The 18,902-nt window shown below is 50.2% G+C and overlaps 1 protein-coding gene across 1 annotated transcript in view; it reads right to left on the bottom strand.

Moving 5' to 3' along the window:
* The window catches only part of ATP2C2 (ATPase secretory pathway Ca2+ transporting 2), a gene marked incomplete at its 5' end in the record, with an annotated part of 50,202 nt that extends 31,649 nt beyond the window's left edge, over nucleotides 1-18,553 (bottom strand). The window contains 7 exons of the mRNA XM_082605787.1: nucleotides 3,286-3,394; nucleotides 7,286-7,347; nucleotides 7,453-7,488; nucleotides 8,744-8,833; nucleotides 16,381-16,497; nucleotides 17,564-17,674; nucleotides 18,482-18,553. Coding sequence (XP_082461913.1) covers nucleotides 3,286-3,394; nucleotides 7,286-7,347; nucleotides 7,453-7,488; nucleotides 8,744-8,833; nucleotides 16,381-16,497; nucleotides 17,564-17,674; nucleotides 18,482-18,553 — 597 coding nt within the window. The remainder of the gene's footprint in view (nucleotides 1-3,285; nucleotides 3,395-7,285; nucleotides 7,348-7,452; nucleotides 7,489-8,743; nucleotides 8,834-16,380; nucleotides 16,498-17,563; nucleotides 17,675-18,481) is intronic.
* Between the last annotated feature and the right edge of the window lie 349 nt (nucleotides 18,554-18,902).

Below are 18,902 nucleotides of genomic sequence, written 5' to 3' on the forward strand. Positions count from 1 at the left end.
GGTCATCAAAAACAAGGCAAGTCTGAGCCACTGTCACAGCCCAGAGGAGCCTAAAGAGACATGATGATTAAACGTAACATGGGACCCGGGAACAACAACAAAAAAAGGGCATTAGGGAAAAACTAAGGCAATCTGGTAAAAGCATGGACCTGAGTTAATAATAACGTGCCTCGATTGGTTCATTAATTGTAACCAAGGTACCCGGCTAATTTATGATGTTGACATTAGAGGAAAGGGTGTGGGATCTATGGGAATCCTGTCAACTATCTTCTCGATTTTTCTGTAAAGCTAAAATGGCTCTAAAAAATAAAGTCTGTTTTTCTTTAAAAGAGGAAAGGAAGAGAGAGATGAGACAAAGGTGCCTCTCTGAAGGCAGATGGCCAGAGAAGCAGGAAGAATGGGGCGCGGGGAAGGGAAGGGGATGCAGGTGCGGAGGCGGGTGTGGGTTTGGATGTATTGGAATGGAGGTGGGCAATCTGTCCATCTGTCCATCCATCTCCTACGAGGGGCCAGGCATTCTTCTGGGCCCTGGGAATCCAGCAGGGCCGAGACAGACAAACTCCCTGCCTTTGTGGAGGCACTGGCAATAAACATGAAAGCAAACAGACTTTGGAAGGAGCAGCAGGTACCCAGGGCGGGGGGGCGGGGTGATGCCTCAGGAGAGGGGTCAGGGGAGGCCAGTGAGAAGGGAACAGTGAGTTGAGACCTCAGGAATGAGAAAGGCTAAGTCATGCTGGTGGAAAGTGGGTTCTGGCGGCAGAAATGGCCCTCCTGAGTGAAGACACACTGCAGGCAGTTGAAAGCATCAATGCGCCTGGCTTCTAAGTCAGGGTTGGGCATACAGCTTGGGCCTCCTCTGCCTAGAACAGCTGATTCATGTCCATTCCAGGATGGCTCAAAAGCCACTGCCTCCAGGAAGCCCTCTGTGACTACACTGGGCCAGGCAAGTCTGTCCTGTTTGGGAAACCCAGAGTTCCCGGTGCTTTTCCCTCAAGTCCCTGCAGCAATCATGACCTGTCATGAGTAGATATGGTTTGTCTGTCACTCTGGGCAATAAACCCATGAGCACAGAGATCTCATCTGTTTTCTCCACTGCCTCCTCAGCACCCAGCATAGTTCCTGGCACATAGTAGGTGCTCAAGAAATATTTGTTAACTGAATGAGTGATGAGGATATGGGGAGGGGTGCCCTGAGGCAGGGAGGGAGGGCAGAGAGGCTTAGAGGAGGGCTTTGAGTGTGCTGGGCTGAATAATAGCCCCCGACCATCCGATCCCCCAAAGACACCCAAGTCCTAATCCTTGGAACATGTGAAAGTGTTACCTTAATGGCAAAAGAGCCTTTGCAGATGTGACTGAATTAATGACCCTGCAATGCGGAGAACACCCTGGATGATCCTGACAGGGCCTAAGTGTCATCACAAGGGTCCTTGTAAGAGGAGGATCAGAGAAGTGTCTGAGAGAAGGAAATACAAAGACAGAAGCAGCGGTTGGAGCAATTTGAGGCCACAAGCCCAGGAATGCAGGCGGCCTCTGGAGGCTGAACAATGCAAGGGAACCAATTAATAGCTTAATTTGGCTAATTGGAACTAATTAAGAGCTTAATAGTGGGTAAGAATATTCCACTGTGAGTAAACAAAGCTACTGATTGTTCAGTGGAGTAGCAAAAGGACAAAAAAGGAAATCTGTAGAGCGTTGGCGGCTGGCAGCCTTGAAAAAACATCCTCGTGGTGGCAACGACCAGGCACAATTTAATTTGACAGAAGCGGGTCAGGAAGAAAACCAGCTGAAGTAGGAAAGGAGTCATTTGGGGTTTAAAAAAGTGTTTCAGAGAACTGTTGTAGAGCCTGGTACTGATCAACAGTAAAATCAACTGCGGATATTTGTGACTTTGTCCCCCTATCAGGTGCTGCACAAGCAGGCAGCAGGTCTTAGCGTTTCAGCTTCAGGAGAACCCCGCGAGGTGGGAATAAACATTAACCGCTGTGATAGATGAGGAAACCGAGGCAAAGAGAGGGTAAGCAACTTGCTCCAGGTCACACAGCTTATGAATGACAGGATCCAGCTAATGCCCAGTCCCAGGGCACTAACCACTCGGCAACACTGCCTCTCTGTAGAGCCTGTGGTATATGCGTATCCTCCCTATCGGCATGGGGACTCCCCACCCCATACCTGGGGACTCCTCACATTGTGGGGCACAGCCCACCCCTAGGGGAGGCATGGACAACGTCACGTTGGCTTCCCCAGCCTTCCCGCAAGTGGGGCTTGGCCACTGGACAATGGTTCCTCAAATGGGACCCACCTGCCCTGGACTTGGAGTCGGAGGCCAGATGCTGGCGGGGGGAGAAGCGGACGGGGAGGAATCCTCTCTGGTGCGGGGCACCTCCTGCTCACCCTGCCCCATCCTGCTCACCCTTGTCCCTGCCCTGCCTGGAGATCTGAAAGCCAGGGGCAGAGGGGCTTGAAAGCCTGGGTGCCCTCTGGCCTCTGACTCTACTTCAAAGACTGGCTCAGGATGCTGTAAACACAGCTCCCAGGGGTTAGCTGCCAGCCTCTTTGCCTCTCTCCATCCCCCCACTCCAGGCCACCCTTCAAACAGCCTGCTATCGACCCTGAGAACATGTCCTCCTTAAATAAATAAATCAGGCTGATAACCTGGGCTTAACCCTTTATCACTAAAAGCTTTGAACAATTCTTACTTATTCCAGGGATCATAAAATAGATTACTCCCATCAACGGATCCCTCTGAACTTGATTTAACCTTTTCTCGAGAATCAAATTTATCTCGGAGAGCCTCAGGAAATGTTCTGTGAAGCTGTGACACCCTGAGACCCACAAAGGTTGGGTATAGAGCTTGCCCCACACCCGATGTCCCCAGCTGCGCTCTTGTAAAAGCTTGAGCTACTGTTTATGGCTGTGCTGGTTGTCCCCATCCTCGTGATTAAGTAGTCAGTCAGCGTTTCTCTCTGACATCAGTGTGGCTGTTTCTAGAAGCAACTTTTCCTTCATTCCTCAGCCCCACCCTGGTTTAATTTGCCACTGCAGTTTGCTATAAACTAGAAAAATCACATAACCACAATTTTTAGGCTTATACTTAAATGAGAATAAATAATTTGTGAAATGCCATTGGAGGAGCTTTATGCTTAAAATTAGCTTGCTTGCTCACTTCCTGTTTTATGTGCACACATGCCTGTGTCTGTGCACATGTGTGCACGAGACAGAGAGAACTCCTGCCTCTGAGAAGCTAAGTGTCTGCATGGCCCCTGGACCAGGGTCTGGGGCCCCTCACCTCTGTGAGACGGATGTCTGCAGGGATCCGGTCTCCGATAGAGAGAGACACGATGTCTCCAGGCACCAGGTCTCGAGCAAGAAGATGCTGGAGCTTTCCTTCTCTTATGCTGTGTTTGAAATGGGAAAAAGCAAAAGCATCCATGTTGACATCTCATTTTTAGGCACTTTGAAAAACTTGAGCAAAGATTACAGAAACACACTTTCTCTTTCCCTTATGGACAAACCCTTGTGCCTTTACGGTTTTATTATTTTTTAAATTCACCTATCCTAAAAGACTCTTGGGAAAGTGTATGGCTCCTAGGAGACCCTGAGCCTCATTTGAAAAGTGGGGTGACTACTGTTCACTCTGCCTGGAAACAAGGCTGGGCCACACGGCCTCCAGACGCTTCTGCTGGTCTAGGGAAGCGATTCCTTAATGAAGCTGGCAGCTAGTGGCACTTCTGCCCTCAGAGGACACAGCACTCTGGTGTGCAGAGCCCAGCTTGGGACCTCAGGGATGGCAGAGGCTTGCCAAAGCTGGGAGGAGCATCTTAAGTGCTCGAGAAGCTGGGGACACCCCCTCCCACAGGGCCAGGACCGTTCCTCATGGCCATCTGCCGTTAGACACGGACGTGCTTCTGTGCACGGGCTCCCACTGGAATCCCACCACACGCTGCCCCTTGCCCGACATGGCAGGAGCCTCCCAGATGGACCTGTGCCCACCCGCCCTGACCTCCTTCAATTCATCCTGTACGTGGCAGCCAGAGAGCTCTTAAAGCACAAAATCGGATCACAACTTCCTCCTACTCCAACCCTCTCCAGTGACCTTGGAGTCAAACCCAGAGGCCCTGCCTCCTGCCACCCCACCCCCAAACGCACCCAACTCCTTCTAGTCTCAAGGTCTTTGCTGACCTTGAATGCTGGAGCAGACATTCCCCTCTTTCCTGTTGACAGAATTCAATCTTATTCAGGTACTGCCCTTCTCCCCACAGCCCAGTCAGTGCTCTAGCGGGTGGGTCCTGAGTGGCTGAGACCATCAGGGTGATCCCAGCGCCTGCCATGACCGGCATAGGGACAGGCATGATCTACAACACTGGCCTAAGAGACAGGAGTGGATATTTGCTGGGGGCTTGAGAGAAAGTTTTTTTCACTCTGTACACACACACACACACACACACACACACACACACACACACACACACCCACACACCCTTCTTCTGTTGGACCTTTTCATACCTGACCGTGATGCCTGGAGCTGTGGCAGCCATTTTGGGATCATGAGGGAAGCTGGCCCAAGAACAAAGCTAACAAGCTGAGGATGGCAGAGTAAAGAAATACAAGGCACCAGGTCCTTGGTGCCATCTTGAATTAACTAACCCCACTATCCCCCCCACCTCAGATCCCTTACCATAAGACAACACAACTTCCTTGTGGTTTGCACAGCTGAATTTTCTGGGTTTTGTATCCAAGAGCGCCTATCAGATATACATCTGCTCTTCCCTCAGCTCTTCCCATGGCTGGCTCCTGCTGTTTCTCAGACCTCAACCTAAAGGTCAGCTCCTCCTTACATGTCAGATCAGGGTGGCCTGCCAGCCAGCTATTTAAGGTTGTTCCCACACCTCCCCTGGTCACTACCGCATCTCCGTGAGGTTCTCTTTCTTCTAATTTTTGTGTGGCTTTGGGTTTCAGGGGGTCTTTTTGGCTTTAATGCACCTGCCACAGTCCAAAATCATCTCATCCTTCACTTCATCATCTGCCTCCCCTGTTAGAAACGTGAGCACCCCGAAGGCCAGGGCCTTCCCATCGCTTCGCCTGGGACAATATCTCCCTGCACACAGTAGGTGCTTAGTAAGTATTTAGTGAATGCGTAAAGGATGGAGGTGATGCAGGAAGGGTCTGCAGGGCAGATGCTGTTCCCGATTTGTGACACGCGTCTCAGGGACTCGGGGAGTGAGGCTGTGTCCCTTCAGTGCTCTTTCAACTCTACCAGCCTGTCCGCCTCCGCTGCTCTTGAAAATAAAAATATCTTTCAGAAGTGACTTCCAGGGACATCAATAATGCATACTATTCACCCAAAAGGCCAAGACTTGATATTTAAACTTAAGATCAGCTCATCAAGCCATTTAAATCATAGATGCTTCCGTCTGCTTATAGGATTACGTCACACATCACACATCTGGATTTCTGACAGCCTTGTTCATCCAGTCATTAGGCCCAGACGTTTTTACCGCCCCCCGATGAACCTTCTAGAATTGACTCCTCCTCTCTCATGCTTTCACAGCGTGCTCTTTTGGTCGTTACTCATTATTCTCTGCCTGTTCTCACACACACGCACACACACACACGTGCATGCACACACATGCACACACACATGCGCACACACACGTGCACACACACACATGCACACACACATTCTTTGCTTGCTGTTTCCATGAGAGGTGGAACCCTGTCTCACTAGATCTTTCTATCCCCCAGCCCTAGGCTCCATTTTGCCAAATACACGTTAAGGTTCTTTCCCCCAAATTATCCTTCAGGTAATAGAGAGTTACTGTATGTTTAAATCCTTCCAAAGTACCTCAGATCACGAGATACTTTCAGTTATTTTCTTTTGAGCAACAACGTCTATTTGGGAAAGACACGTGACTTTAAAACAACCTCAACGGACACTAGCAGGAGTAAGGGAGAAGACCTGGGCCTTTTCCGAAAGAGTTTCATTTTTACAGGGAAAATAACATAGGGATGACTGATACACTAAAAAATTAAATGGACAAAAAAAACCAAGCCTAAAACATTCTCCCGGGCCTTCCCTGGTGGCGCAGTGGTTAAGAATCCGCCTGCCAATGCAGGGGACACGGGTTCGAGCCCTGCTCTGGGAAGATCCCACATGCCGTGGAGCAACTAAGCCCATGCGCCACAACTACTGAGACTGCTCTCTAGAGCCCACAAGCCACAACTACTGAGCCTGCGTGCCACAACTACTGAGCCTGTGTGCCTAGAGCCTGTTCTCTGCAACAAGAGAAGCCACCGCAGTGAGAAACCCGCGCACTGCAATGAAGAGCAGCCCCCGCTCGCCGCAACTAGAGAAAGCCCACGCGCAGCAACGAAGACCCAACGTGGCCAAAAATAAATTAATAAAATTAATTAATCACAAAACAAAAACAAAAACAAACCTTCTCCCTTCTGCCTCTGCGGCTCCCTTTACCCACGGCGGCAGCCCCTGCACATCCTCTACGCTGAGCTGTCCGAGACTGCAACCACTAGCCTGTGAGGCTACTTGAATTCAAGTTAAATAAAATGAAGACTTCAATTCCTTGGGTGAAGTCCTCAGTAGCTATATGGGACTAGTGATGCCGTCCCAGGCAGCACACATGACAGAACATTCCAGAAAATCCTATGGCACAGCACTGTGCTAAGCAGACAGGCCCAGGAGGAACGGGGAGACATTTTCGTCTTTCTTTTTTCCTTTTTAAATGTCTTTGGGGAGGGCTGTGTGATAACCAAATGGCAAAGCAGGAATGTCCGGGCAGGAAAGAGGCTGGCGGGCAGCTGAGCAAATGGCTGGAGTTCATTACTGAGTTGTCCACCCCCTTCAGCCAGAGTTCTGATGCCTCAGCTTGTTCAAGCCCCGCCTCTCAGCCTCTTCTGATCCCCCCTTTAAGAATCCAGTGAAAATTCCGAATGCCTCCCTAGGAAAAACGCACACATTTTTTGCACACTTTATCACACGTTTTGTGGACTACCCTCTCCCCAAAGCCATTCCCGTCACCCGTGGCCCCCAGGCTGGGCACCAGGCTTAGACACCAGTGACAGAGTGGAGGCCCAGAGAGGTTGAATGACACACCCAAGGGCATGTAGCAATCGGCTGGCAGGGCAGAGACCAGGTTTCCTAACCCCCAGTAAGACATGCTTCTCCCATATCACATTACAAAGGATATAAATATTGCCGAACTTTTTGTCAAACTCACCAGCCCACTGGCTCCTCTGATGAACCAAAAAGTCCCAGGGGGTCTCTGACTTACCAGTTACATTCGGGAGGCACCAGCTTGGTCAGCTCTTCCAGAGATTTCTCCGACCTGTACTCCTGGCAGGAAGCATGTGAAACGTGGTGTTTAAGAGGGAGGCTTCCACAGAGCTCCCATTAGCCCGGGTGACTCCCCCCCAGGACCTCGGGACACACATTACACACCTGGATGAAGGCCACGGTGACCACAATCAGCACGGCCTAGGGGGCAAACGGGAGGGGACGTTAACACCCAGCTGCCCAACGACAGGTGAAGGAGCCCAGGGGAGGCAAGGCGGGGGTATCGTCTTGCAAAATATTATTTTCTTTCTTCTTGCAAAATAAAAGCACTGTACAGAATTTTAGAAAACAGACGAGCCAGAAAAGCACCTCCAGTTCTGGCACCTAGAGATTCACATCTGGGGGTTATCCTTCTAGATTTTTCAGCATAGATACACTTACAACACAGCATCATCTAGTACAGAGATAATCGTTTATATCTCAACAGCAGCTAATAAACATCAGTCCACATCAGAAGATGCGGACCTAGCCTCAGGCTTTCGAACAGAAGCACCGAATTCCGCTGCACGGAAGGAGTCTGTTTTTGTATTTTAAAAGACGGCACTTGACAGATAGAAGGAAGCAGGAAAGAAAGTCATCAAAATGTGTTCAGAGCCACATTTAAAAGGTCACATACTGTATGAGTCCATTTATAGGAACTACCCAGAACAGGTAAATCCGTGGGGACAGCGATGGTGGTTTCAAGGGGCTGGTGCGGAGGGGGAAGGAGAGCGTCTGCGTAATGGGTACGGGGTCTCTTTTAGGGTGAGGAAAACATTTTGGAACTAGACAGAGGTGGCGGTGGCACAACACTGTGAATGTAGTAAATGTCCCTGAATGATTCACTTTAAAACGGCTCATTTTTTAAATTAAAAAAAACATTTTTTTTTAAAGGTGCCCAACGGTTCTCTCTGTGTAATGATTACGAACAATGATTCTTGTTTTGTTTTGTTTTTGTTTTTTTTGGACGCACCACACGGCACGTGGGATCTTAGTTCCCTGACCAGGGATCGAACCCACGTCCCCTGCCGTGGAAGCACAGAGTCTTAACCAGTGGACTGCTGGAGAAGTCCCCGAGCAATCATTCTTTGTACTGCGCCCACAGCCAGGATCCAGCAATTCCACCCAGGGGTCACAGGGGAGGAGTTCATTACAACATTGTTCCTGACGGCAAAGAACTGGAAGCCACCAGCGTAACCGCCAAGAGAGCGACAGCCAAGGAACCAGGACGCCCTCCTTGCGGGTAGAGAAGGATGTGGATTTCCTGTCCTTTCTTTCTGTTGTGTTTTCTTTTTCTAAAAAAATCTACAGCCAAACTCTTTTTTCCTTGCATAACAAAGACAAGCACAGACTCAGCAAGCCCCTTGGCAGCTGGGTCTGGGATCGGGGCGCTGCCCCCACCACGGGGTGCACTCACCATGGCGATGCTGATGGCATCCTCGTACTTCTTTGTGAGGATACTCACCAAGGCAGAGGCCAGAAGCAGCAGGATCAGGGGGTTCTTAAACTGAAAAATGAACACAGGGCAGGGGGATCTTTTCTAGGCTCACAGAGATCAGAGGCTGGGCTTTCTCCCGTGTAGCAGCGTCAGCTCTTCACTCACAGCCCGCTTCCAGGCCAACCCTCCAGTGATCCGAGGGCTAGGAGAGCAGGAGGACCACCACCACCCGATGGTTCTCCTCCACCTGAAGACCCACCATTGCAGTTTCACTGACATCAACTTCCTGGGGTCATCCTGACACTGTCCCTGTCAAGACGCTAGCCCTGGCCCTGCCTTTGAGTTCTTGGTCTTGCTGTGCCACATCTCCACAATGCTCCAGGTCAGAATCTTCCCCTCTGGTGGGATGCCAGCCCTGGTCCAGCAGGGCCAAGGGGCGCCCTCTCACCACACCAGTCCTGCAATCCTGTGTGTCCCAATCACAAAAACCCACTCTTGTAACTGCCTCTGGGAGCTCCAGTGATGTCCCTCCTGAGAAAAGGTGTTCCAGAAACTTCCCAAAGGATTTTTACTTTATTATTTTATGTACAGTGGTCTACTCTTACCAGTGGTTTTGCTTTCCACAGTCTCAGTGACCTGCGGTCAACTGTGGTCCAAAGATATTAAATGGAAAATTCCAGAAATAAATAATTCATAAGTTTAAAATTCTGTGCCATTCTGCGTAGCATAATGAAGGCTGTGCTGTCCCATTCCATCCTGCCTGGGATCCCCAACCAAACACATCCTCTGCTCCTGGCATCCAACCACTGACACCCTCGTGGCTCAATGATCCAGGATGCCATGAAGCAGATAAGCCTCCTTCTATGTCACAATGCCTGCGTCACTCCCGTCACTTCAGCTCTTCATGTAGGCATTGTACCATCTCACATCATCACAAGAAAAAGAAAGGTGAGTACAGTACAATGAGATATTTTGAGAGAGAGAGAGAGATTATTTCACATGGCTTTGATTACAGTATATTGTTATAATGGTTCTATTTTATTATTACTGCTGTTAATCTCTTACTGTGCCTAATTTATTAATTAAACTGTATCATAGATATGTATGTACAGGAAAAAACATAGTATATAGGGTTTGGTACTATCAACTGTTTCAGGCGTCCTTTGGGGTCTTGGCATGTATCCTCCACAGGTAAGGGGGGACTACTGTATCTGTCTCATTTCACACATACATTTCAATTGTTTCAGACAAGTGAAAGGAAGCATAAACACAAACATATAAAAGCAGGATCGGGGAGAGTAGACCAAAGATCAGGATCAGGGTGGGAGTCAAAATATCAATAAGCAAATCATGGTTGTTTAAATTGGGGCTGTACCTTTGGCTCTGACCTTCCCAGCAGCAAAGGCAAAAAGGGAAATGTGATCAGATGTGTGATTCGTACTGCTGACGTTAAGAAGCACATCAGCATCATGCCAGTGTGGTACATGATGGGATTTAATGCCTCTCACCCCAGAACTGCTGTGCTTTAACTCCTCTGAATGAGGGACAGGGCACTTTGCGGTCAGCTCACGGGCCACCCAGTGCTAGCCACCGCATCTCTTGTGAATCCTCAAGACTGAGCAACTCGAATGTATTTCACCTTCTTAGCTACAGTTTTTCTGCGACTGTATCAAATTATTTGTCTCTATTCTCTAGAGTGTAATAGAGTGTATCTCTATTCTCTAGAATGTAATCTTCCTAAGCACACAGGCCATACCCATCCTGAGGTCCCCAATCCTTCCAGGACCCAGAAGGGGATCTGAGCACATGGGGAGGCAAGAAAGAGCTCAGGATTCTGATAGAATTCCAGCTGTCTCCACCATGACGTCATTGACAGACCTCGAGCAAGCCTCTGACTTCTCCAGTCAGTCTCAGTCTCTGTCTGTCTCTCTCTGTCTCTGTCTCTGTCTCTGTCTCTCTCTCTCTCTCTCTCTCTCTCTCTCTCGGCTGATGGGAGGACTAAAGGGCATAAGGAGGGTAGAGTGACCTGCCCAGTGGGTGGCACACAGTAGGTACTCAGTACCTGGGAGCCAGAAGGACCAAGACTGATTACAAAAGGCACTGGATAAACACTGGTCAAAGGGAGGAATCGTGGCTGCCTGAGCTCCAGAAAACGGTCCCTCTTATCAGGGCTCTTGATCCAATAGCTGGCCCTCAGGGCAGCTTTCCCATCGGATCCTCGCCAGGGCTGGGCTGGGCTGGGGTAGAGGGGGTCATCACACCTTCAGAGAGAACCACACCTCAAAGCCAGCTTGCCTGGGAGCCCCGGTGCTCCGGTCTGAGACACACTGGTGGAAGTCAACCCCGGGAGACCCGCGAAAGAGCTTCCCACAAAACCTTGAAACCTGCATCAGAGTTTCTGAGATGGACCTTTTCAATTAGCTACAGGCTTCTTCCCAAGAGTGATGTCTTCAACATGTAAATAAACATGTAAATAAATCCATTTTACCGATCTCATAAGCCATTCCATGGGCATGAGTCCACAGATTAGGAAAAGGGATTAGATTTAAAGGGCACGCCATTGAAAAGCAAAGGGTGGGCTTTGTTTAGACCCCGAGTCTAACAAATCAACTGTGAAGAGGTGCCTTTGAGGCATGTGGGGAAAACCAGCTCTGGACCAGGCACTGGATGATGTGAATGAAGTGCTCATGGTCTTAGTGGGATAACAGTATTGTTGTTATGGTTTAAAAAAAAACAACAAAAAAAGACAGTCTTCCCTGGCGGTCCAGTGGTTGGGACCCTGAGCTTCCACTGTAGGGGGCATGGGTTCGATCCCTGGTCGGGGAACTAGGATCCTGCGTGCCACGTGCAGGGCGGCCATAAATAAATAAATAAATAAATAGAAAGAGAGAGAAAAAGAACATGTCCTCCAGGGCAGAGATACACACCAAAGTATAGATGGTAAAATGATTCCGTATCTAGAATTTGCTTTAAAATGCTGCAGCGAAAAAAGGGGGATAAAAAATGGGGCAAAACGGGTTGACAATTAGTAAAGCTAGATGGTGGATACTTGGGGTTTATTATCTTATTCTCCCTCCTAATGTGTACATATATATATATTTTTTTGTTTTGTTTTGTTTTTCTCGGTACGCAGGCCTCTCACTGTTGTGGCCTCTCCCGTTGCGGAGCACAGGCTCTGGACGTGCCACGGCTCACAGGCCCAGCCGCTCCACGGCATGTGGGATCTTCCCGGACCGGGGCACGAACCCGTGTCCCCTGCATCGGCAGGCGGACTCTCAACCACTGTGCCACCAGGGAAGCCCGCCTAATGTATATTTTTGAAATTTTCCCTAATAAAAGGTTTTGGTCAGAAAAGTTCTAGTTTTGGTCCTGAGAGCACCTGGAAGCACCGGAGATGGGGGTCAGGGGATCGGGGGCAGTTTGCAGAGGGAAGGGGCTGCCGAGAGTCCTCGGGCTAGACTCAGAGCTGCCCAGCAGAGCTCACAGCCATGGCCAGACACCACCACCCCGGAGAGGGACACACCCTTTCCTTGGAAGTCCAGGGAGGAGGAAGGGCCAGATAAAAGGGCAAAGCAGCTAAGAGTGTATTAGTGTCCTGGGGATGCGGCGATAAATGACAGCTTGGGGGCTTAAAACAAGAGACATTCTCTCACAGTTCTGGAGGCCGGAAGTCTAGAATCAAGGTGTCGGCAGGGCTGTGCTCTCTCTGGAGGCGAGGCCCCAGGGCCTCCTCGGGGAGGACCCTTTCCTGACTCTTCCAGTTCCTGGTATTGTTGGCACTCCTTGGCTTGTAGACACATCACTCCACCTCTGCTGTTATAGGGCCTTCTCCCCTCTGTGTGTGTCTGAGTCTCTTCTAAGGACACCAGTCACTGGATAGGGGCCCACCCTAACCCAGTATGACCTCATCTTCACTAATCACATCTGTAAAGAACTTATTTCCAAATAAGGCCATATTCTAAGGTTCCAGGTGGATGTGAATTTTGAGGGGACGCTATTCAACCTCGCACAGGGAAGGAGAACCCCTCGGTTCAGTGGAGTTAAGAATAAGATTTCAGGGCCTCCCTGGTGGCGCAGTGGTTGAGAGTCCGCCTGCCGATGCAGGGGATACGGGTTCGTGCCCCGGTCTGGGAGGATCCCATATGCCGCGGAGCGGCTGGGCCCGTGAGCCATGGCCGCTGGGCCTGCGCATCCGGAGCCTGTGCTCCGCAACGGGAGAGGCCACAACAGTGAGAGGCCCGCATACCGCAAAAAGAAAAAAAAAAAAAAAAAAAAAAAAAAAGAATAAGATTTCATTTCAGCCCCGAGCCCATCACAGACTTCCCACCCGGTTGGACAGAAGTGAGGGGGGAGGGGGCGCAAACACGCCCTGAACACCCGTCATGCACCTGCATTCTCCAGGCCACCTTCTGAGGCCGGGTTACCCCACATGCACCAGGCCTCTCCTCAGGGCCTTTGCACGTCCCCCTCCTGCAGCATCCTTCATCCAGACCCTACCACGGCTCCTCTCCTCACTTCACTGGGTCTCTGCTCAGACATCGCCCCCTCCAGACACCAGTCAGATGCCTCTGCTGGCCACCCAGTTCCCCGCCCGCACGTCCTCACTCCTGTCTTGACTCATCTCCTCAGGCCACGCCCACTGGGTGCTGTATCACCCACCGAGTGTCTGTTTCCCTGAAACCAGAAACTTGGTTTAGGCCACTGCTCTATGCACAGTGCCTCGAGCAGGCCAGGAGCACTAAAGGCGTTTATCTAGAATGAATGAACGGATAGCCAACGCCCATTGTTAGGTAGGGGAATCGGAGGCTTGGTGGGGTTGGAACTCCTGATCCCGGTCACCCAGCACAGTGGGGATCAGCACTGGGTCTGCACTGCCCCGGTGGCGTGTCCTCCTGGCCAGGTCACTTCTGCGCCGCCGCCTGGATCCCTGCCCTCACCTCTCCCGGCCCTGGCTGGCAGCTCCCTCCCTCTCTGCAGGCTGTACCCAGTGGAGACTCAGAAAGCAGGGGGCCTGTTTCTACACAAGGGACCCCTCCAGCCATGGGCTCAGGGCTAGCTCATGGGTCCACAGTCCTGGCCAGGATGCTCTGAAGGCTGGGACCACATGCTGGCCTCACCATGAACTCTAATTCCAAGCCCATAATCTCACCCCGTCCCCCTGAGGCTGGACCTGAGCAACCCTCCAGGCCGACACTGATACCACCAGCCTCCCTCCCTCCCTCCCCTCCTAGAGACCATCCCAAGCACTTGCCCTCTCCCCCACAAAACAGGTGAGTCACTGTGAGACACAGCACACAAGTGTCAGATCCAATGGGAAGATCCCACCACGTGCCACTAGGGCTGCCCTGGCCACAGATAATCAGACTCTTCTGGCTCTTGGAACCCTCCTAAGCTCACAAGTAAAGGGGGACAGGCAGAAAGCGGTATGGTGAAACCATACTGTGCGGTGAAATGGTGGCACACCGGAGACATTCATTACAATGAACAGTAACAACCGCAACAACCAGCATTTCCTGAGCACCTCCTCCAGGCCACGCCCTGTGCTCAGGGCTTTACCTGCATCATTTCATAGGCTCCTCCCAACCCCATGACACAGGTACTGCTAAGTAGTCCTGCTTGATAAATGACCAACCTGAGGCTCTGAAAGAAACTGAATTGCCAAGGATTTAATTAGATCAGGCAACTCCAAAACTTGTGCTCTTAACAGCTACGCTCAAATCAAACCAGGGCTAACTGGCAGACACTGGGACTTGGGGCGAGCTTTATTAGGCACTTAATACGGGCTAAGCCTCTTCTTTTGTAAAACTCAGAACAGGAGGTACTTATTAGGCCTATTTTCTAGATGGGGACAATTGAGGCTCAAGGAGGAGCAACAGTCACAAGGCTGACACGGGAGCTGAACCCGGCTGACTCGAATCTACCTTGGCCTCATGACTCCAGGGCAGGGATCTTGGGTCACACTAAGGTAGAATTCCTAATGCTGAGTCTCCTGAGACAGAGAAGCAGGGCTGCCTCGTGAAGTGGTTGAGTTCCCTGTCACTGCAGGTGACAGACAGGAGAATCACAGCATCTGGCATGTGGCAGATGCTCAATGAACAAGAATGAATAAGTGAGAGGCCATGGACTCCCTGTGCCCATCAAGAGCAGGAAAACACGGCCATCGGGAGCTGCCTTCCAATCCCGCGAGGATTCCCTGAGATGGATTCCCGAACTGATGAGGCTAAGAAGAATAAGCATGTTTCCTGCTCTTAGAAACTGAAGAGGTTTCATTCCTGGAAAGGGCCTGGCTGGAGGAGAGCCCTTGGCGTGAGGGAGAGGCCAGGTGAGCAGGTCCTAGTGGAAGGGGCAGCCAGGGCAGAACTGACCAAGGCCCCACTCCAGAAGGGGGAATGTCCCTCACAGCCTGCGTGTCTGCCCCCTTCCCTGAACTTCACCTTCCAGGAGCCTCTGCAGCCTCTTCCCAACACTGGGATTCCAGGAAGTTTCTGGGTTGGCCAGAACCACCTGCATACCTAGAAGCCTATATTGGTGCCAAAATGCGTCAATGAATGACATCCCTAGGGCACTGAGAACCGACCAATGAGCAGGGTGGGGACTGGAGGAGAATGGAGGGTGAGGATGCTGCAAGGAGGGCTGTGATTGGTCCCTGAACTGACCAATCAAGAAAGCCCTAAATGTGAGCCAGGGGAAGGCAGCTGAAGCCGGGCAGCCCTGAGTTAGGTTAAGAGGGAGGTGTCAGGGCTGGGAGAGGGTGCAAAAGGCCAGAGGGGAAACTGAGGCAATCTGCATGGCTTCATGGGAAGTTCTGCCTGTTAACTGGAGCTTTCAGAGCTGGTCCTGGGGGGTGGGGGGTTGATTTCTAGACAGGAATTTGCAGCCGTGTCTATTTCCATTTCCCCCCGCCTTCCCAGTGGCTTCCAGGAATTTGACTCATGCACCATGCATTCAGCACCAATGGCAGAGGCTAAGAGGGCCGGGGCTCTGGAACCAGATGCCTGGCTTCATTTCCCGGCAGTGCCACTAACTACTGTGTGACTCTGGGCCCTGGCTGCCAGATAAACTACAGGTCACCCAGTTAAATGTGAATTTCAGATAAACAAGGAATTTTTTTTTTTTTAAGTATAAGTAGGCCCCATGCAACATTTGGGACATAGATAAAAAAAGAACAGTTTTTTCATGTATGTGAAATTCAAATGTAACAGGGCATCCTGTAACTTCATTGGCTAAATCTGGCAACCCTACACAGCCTTGGGAAATATTTCAGCTTCTCTGTATTTCACCCTCCTCATCTCGAAGTGGGGATTAGGAGGAAGATTAGTAAGTTGATGCTTGCTTACTTACTCAGTCAGCATGTGCCTGGCACATGGTAAACCCTCCATGAATGAAACAACTACCGTTCATGGCCATGGCTGCTGGGGTAGTTAGTGATCCCTCCTGCCGGCTAAGAGCAGCCTGAATGGGGAGAGCCTTGTTTAACTTTGTAGTACAGTTGCTCCACACCCTGGGACTTGTCCATGGACACCCTCAATCCATACTTAAACAATGAATGGCTGTCCCCCACCCCTACCCCCCAGGCTTACACGAGTTCATTCACAGAATGACAGCTACAGTCCTACCTGATCGAGATATTTCTTCCACACGGGTTCTGTGTTATCAGCGACAAACTCATTCCAGCCATGGACCAGCCTGCGCTGTGTCACTGAGAACTCTGACAGCCCGTTCTGTAAATCCACCTGGAGGGAGAAGGATGGACCGGTAAGGATTAAGGAGCCCAAGTCACAGGATTCCCACTCTGGAAGCCAGCCGCTTCCACGATGCTCAAGGAAAATGGGCTGTCACAGAGGAGAGGGCACCAGTTCAAAGACAGCCTTGGGCCTACATTTCAAGGAGTGCAATTGTAGTATGGACACCTGGAGATGCAGGAACACTTACGTTTCATCTTTAGAAAAATGGGCGGGCCTGGGAATGTAAAATGGTGCAGCTGCCATAGGAAACGTTATGGAAGTACCTCAAAAAATTAAAAATAGAACCACCATACAATCCAGCAATTCCACTTCTGGGTGTATATACCAAGAGAACTGGAAGCCCATCTCAAAGAGATATTTATCCACCCATATTCATAGCAGCATAACATACAATAGCCAGAGGTGGAAGCAACCCAGTGTCCACCGATGCATGAATGGATAAGCAAAATGCGGTGAGGACACACACACACCACACACCACACACACCATGTTTGCTCAGTTATCTAAGTAAAGATAATTAAAAACATAAAGCAAGCAAAGTCCTTCAGCCTCAGAGGGGAGCCTCATGGAATGGAAGGGGTTTCTTGGTTTGGGTTTTGTCTTGTACTGGCCAGGAATTCAAATTCGCTGGAGAAACTGGTGAGATTTGTTTGCAGTCACTGGAAACACCATGGATTAGAAAAGATGAAGCATGTGCACAGCAGATGGTGAAGAGCTTGAGCTTTGATGTCAAAACACCTGGACTCAACTCTGGCTGTGCTGCTGCGGAACCGTGTGGGTCCCCCGAGACATCCTCTGTCTCCCATCAACAGGTACACAGAGAGCTGGGAGGATCCTGGCTGCCGGGAAGGGCCTTGAGGATTAGCGCCACTGCCATTAATGTGGATGCCATTCCTGGTGGAAATCAGAATGGTTCAGCAGCGATAGTATTTTCTAACAGTGACGATAAAAATGTACTACAGCACAGAATTCTAAAGCCACTTTCAGGACTTTGCTTTCTTCTTAATCTAAAAACCCTACCGCAACTGGCATCAGATACAAATTCAATTCTTACATAAAATGCTTCGGCCAGATCCTCTCTGTGGCATTTGCTTGCTTCCTTGGCTGGCAGAGCAACCACCGTCTTCTCTTTCTCGATGGCTTTCAGCTCATTCTGTCCATCAATCTGTGAAAAACAGCAGGATTGCTATTAGGCATATTGGTTTTGTACTGATATGTCTTTTTAAAGTATAACACACAAAGAGAAAGTGTGCAGATCTTAACTGTACAGCTCGAATTTTCACAAACTGACCCATATAACCAGCCTCCAAATCGAGAAACAGACATTACCAGCCCCCAGGAGATTTGTTTGGCTGGGGTTTGAACTTTGTGTAAATGGTAACATGCAATATATATGCTTTTGACTCAAGGTTATTAGTGAGATTCATGCATGATGTGTGTAGTGATGGTTCGCTAATTTTCATGGCTGCATAATATTCCACCAAATGACTAGAGCACAATTTATTTATCTGTTCTACTGCTGATGGATTGTTTCCAGTTGTTGGCTATTACAGATGCAACCACTGGAACTCACAAAGCTGACAGAACAAGGCAACAATGCACAGGCTTAGAACCCTGGACCCTGAACGTCTGGGATTCTCAGTTAAGTTTGCCCCATACCACAGAGAGTGCCCCCTGATGGTGACTGGCGATATCACAGCCTGTTCTAGGAGATGTCTGCAATAACCTAAGGAGGGTGGGGAACCTGGCCAAGGTCTGGGTGTCTAGCAGGTCTGGGAAGAAGCCACATGAAACACCTGAAGGGTGTGGGAGGACACGGTACCACAGAGGAGACCTCATAATTAGGAAAACGCTGAGTATTTTTGCAAAATTATTCCTGGTATTCTGACACCTAGAACATGATAATCATCTTTTCCTTTTCCACCAGGTAGTCTGGCACTGGGAAGGAGGAAGGGGAGAGGCACTGGCCAACCTCTTCCTTCAGCTGGAACAGAGACGGTAAATTCCTCTTGCACTTCTCGCCATCCCCCACCCCCGCCCCCATCTCCCAAATGCCTTGTTTGCTTAGAAAAGCACTGCTAACCACACCCACTTCCTGGGGGTGCTTCTCACTGTGCCAGTGACCAGGAAGCAACCCGTGATTATTACAGAGATCACTGGACAGACTCTCTCTTCTTAAGTCAAGCTTACTTTCTTCACTGTGCAAGATCCACTTCCCGGAGAAACGCACATCACAGCCGAGACGGGATGTTTTTTCTGCTCTCAAGACCTGGTTCGGTCGTACCAAATCAAGCGCTCAATCCTTGCACACACCGCAGATGGACACAGTCCTGGGGTTACAGGACCTGCCTGCCTGGCTGTTCTCCAGCTGACCACTTCTGTCTGGCATGACC

This window comes from Mesoplodon mirus, assembly GCF_964341445.2.
Source record: "Mesoplodon mirus genome assembly, chromosome: 19".
In the NCBI taxonomy this organism is placed as follows: Eukaryota; Metazoa; Chordata; class Mammalia; order Artiodactyla; family Ziphiidae; genus Mesoplodon; species Mesoplodon mirus.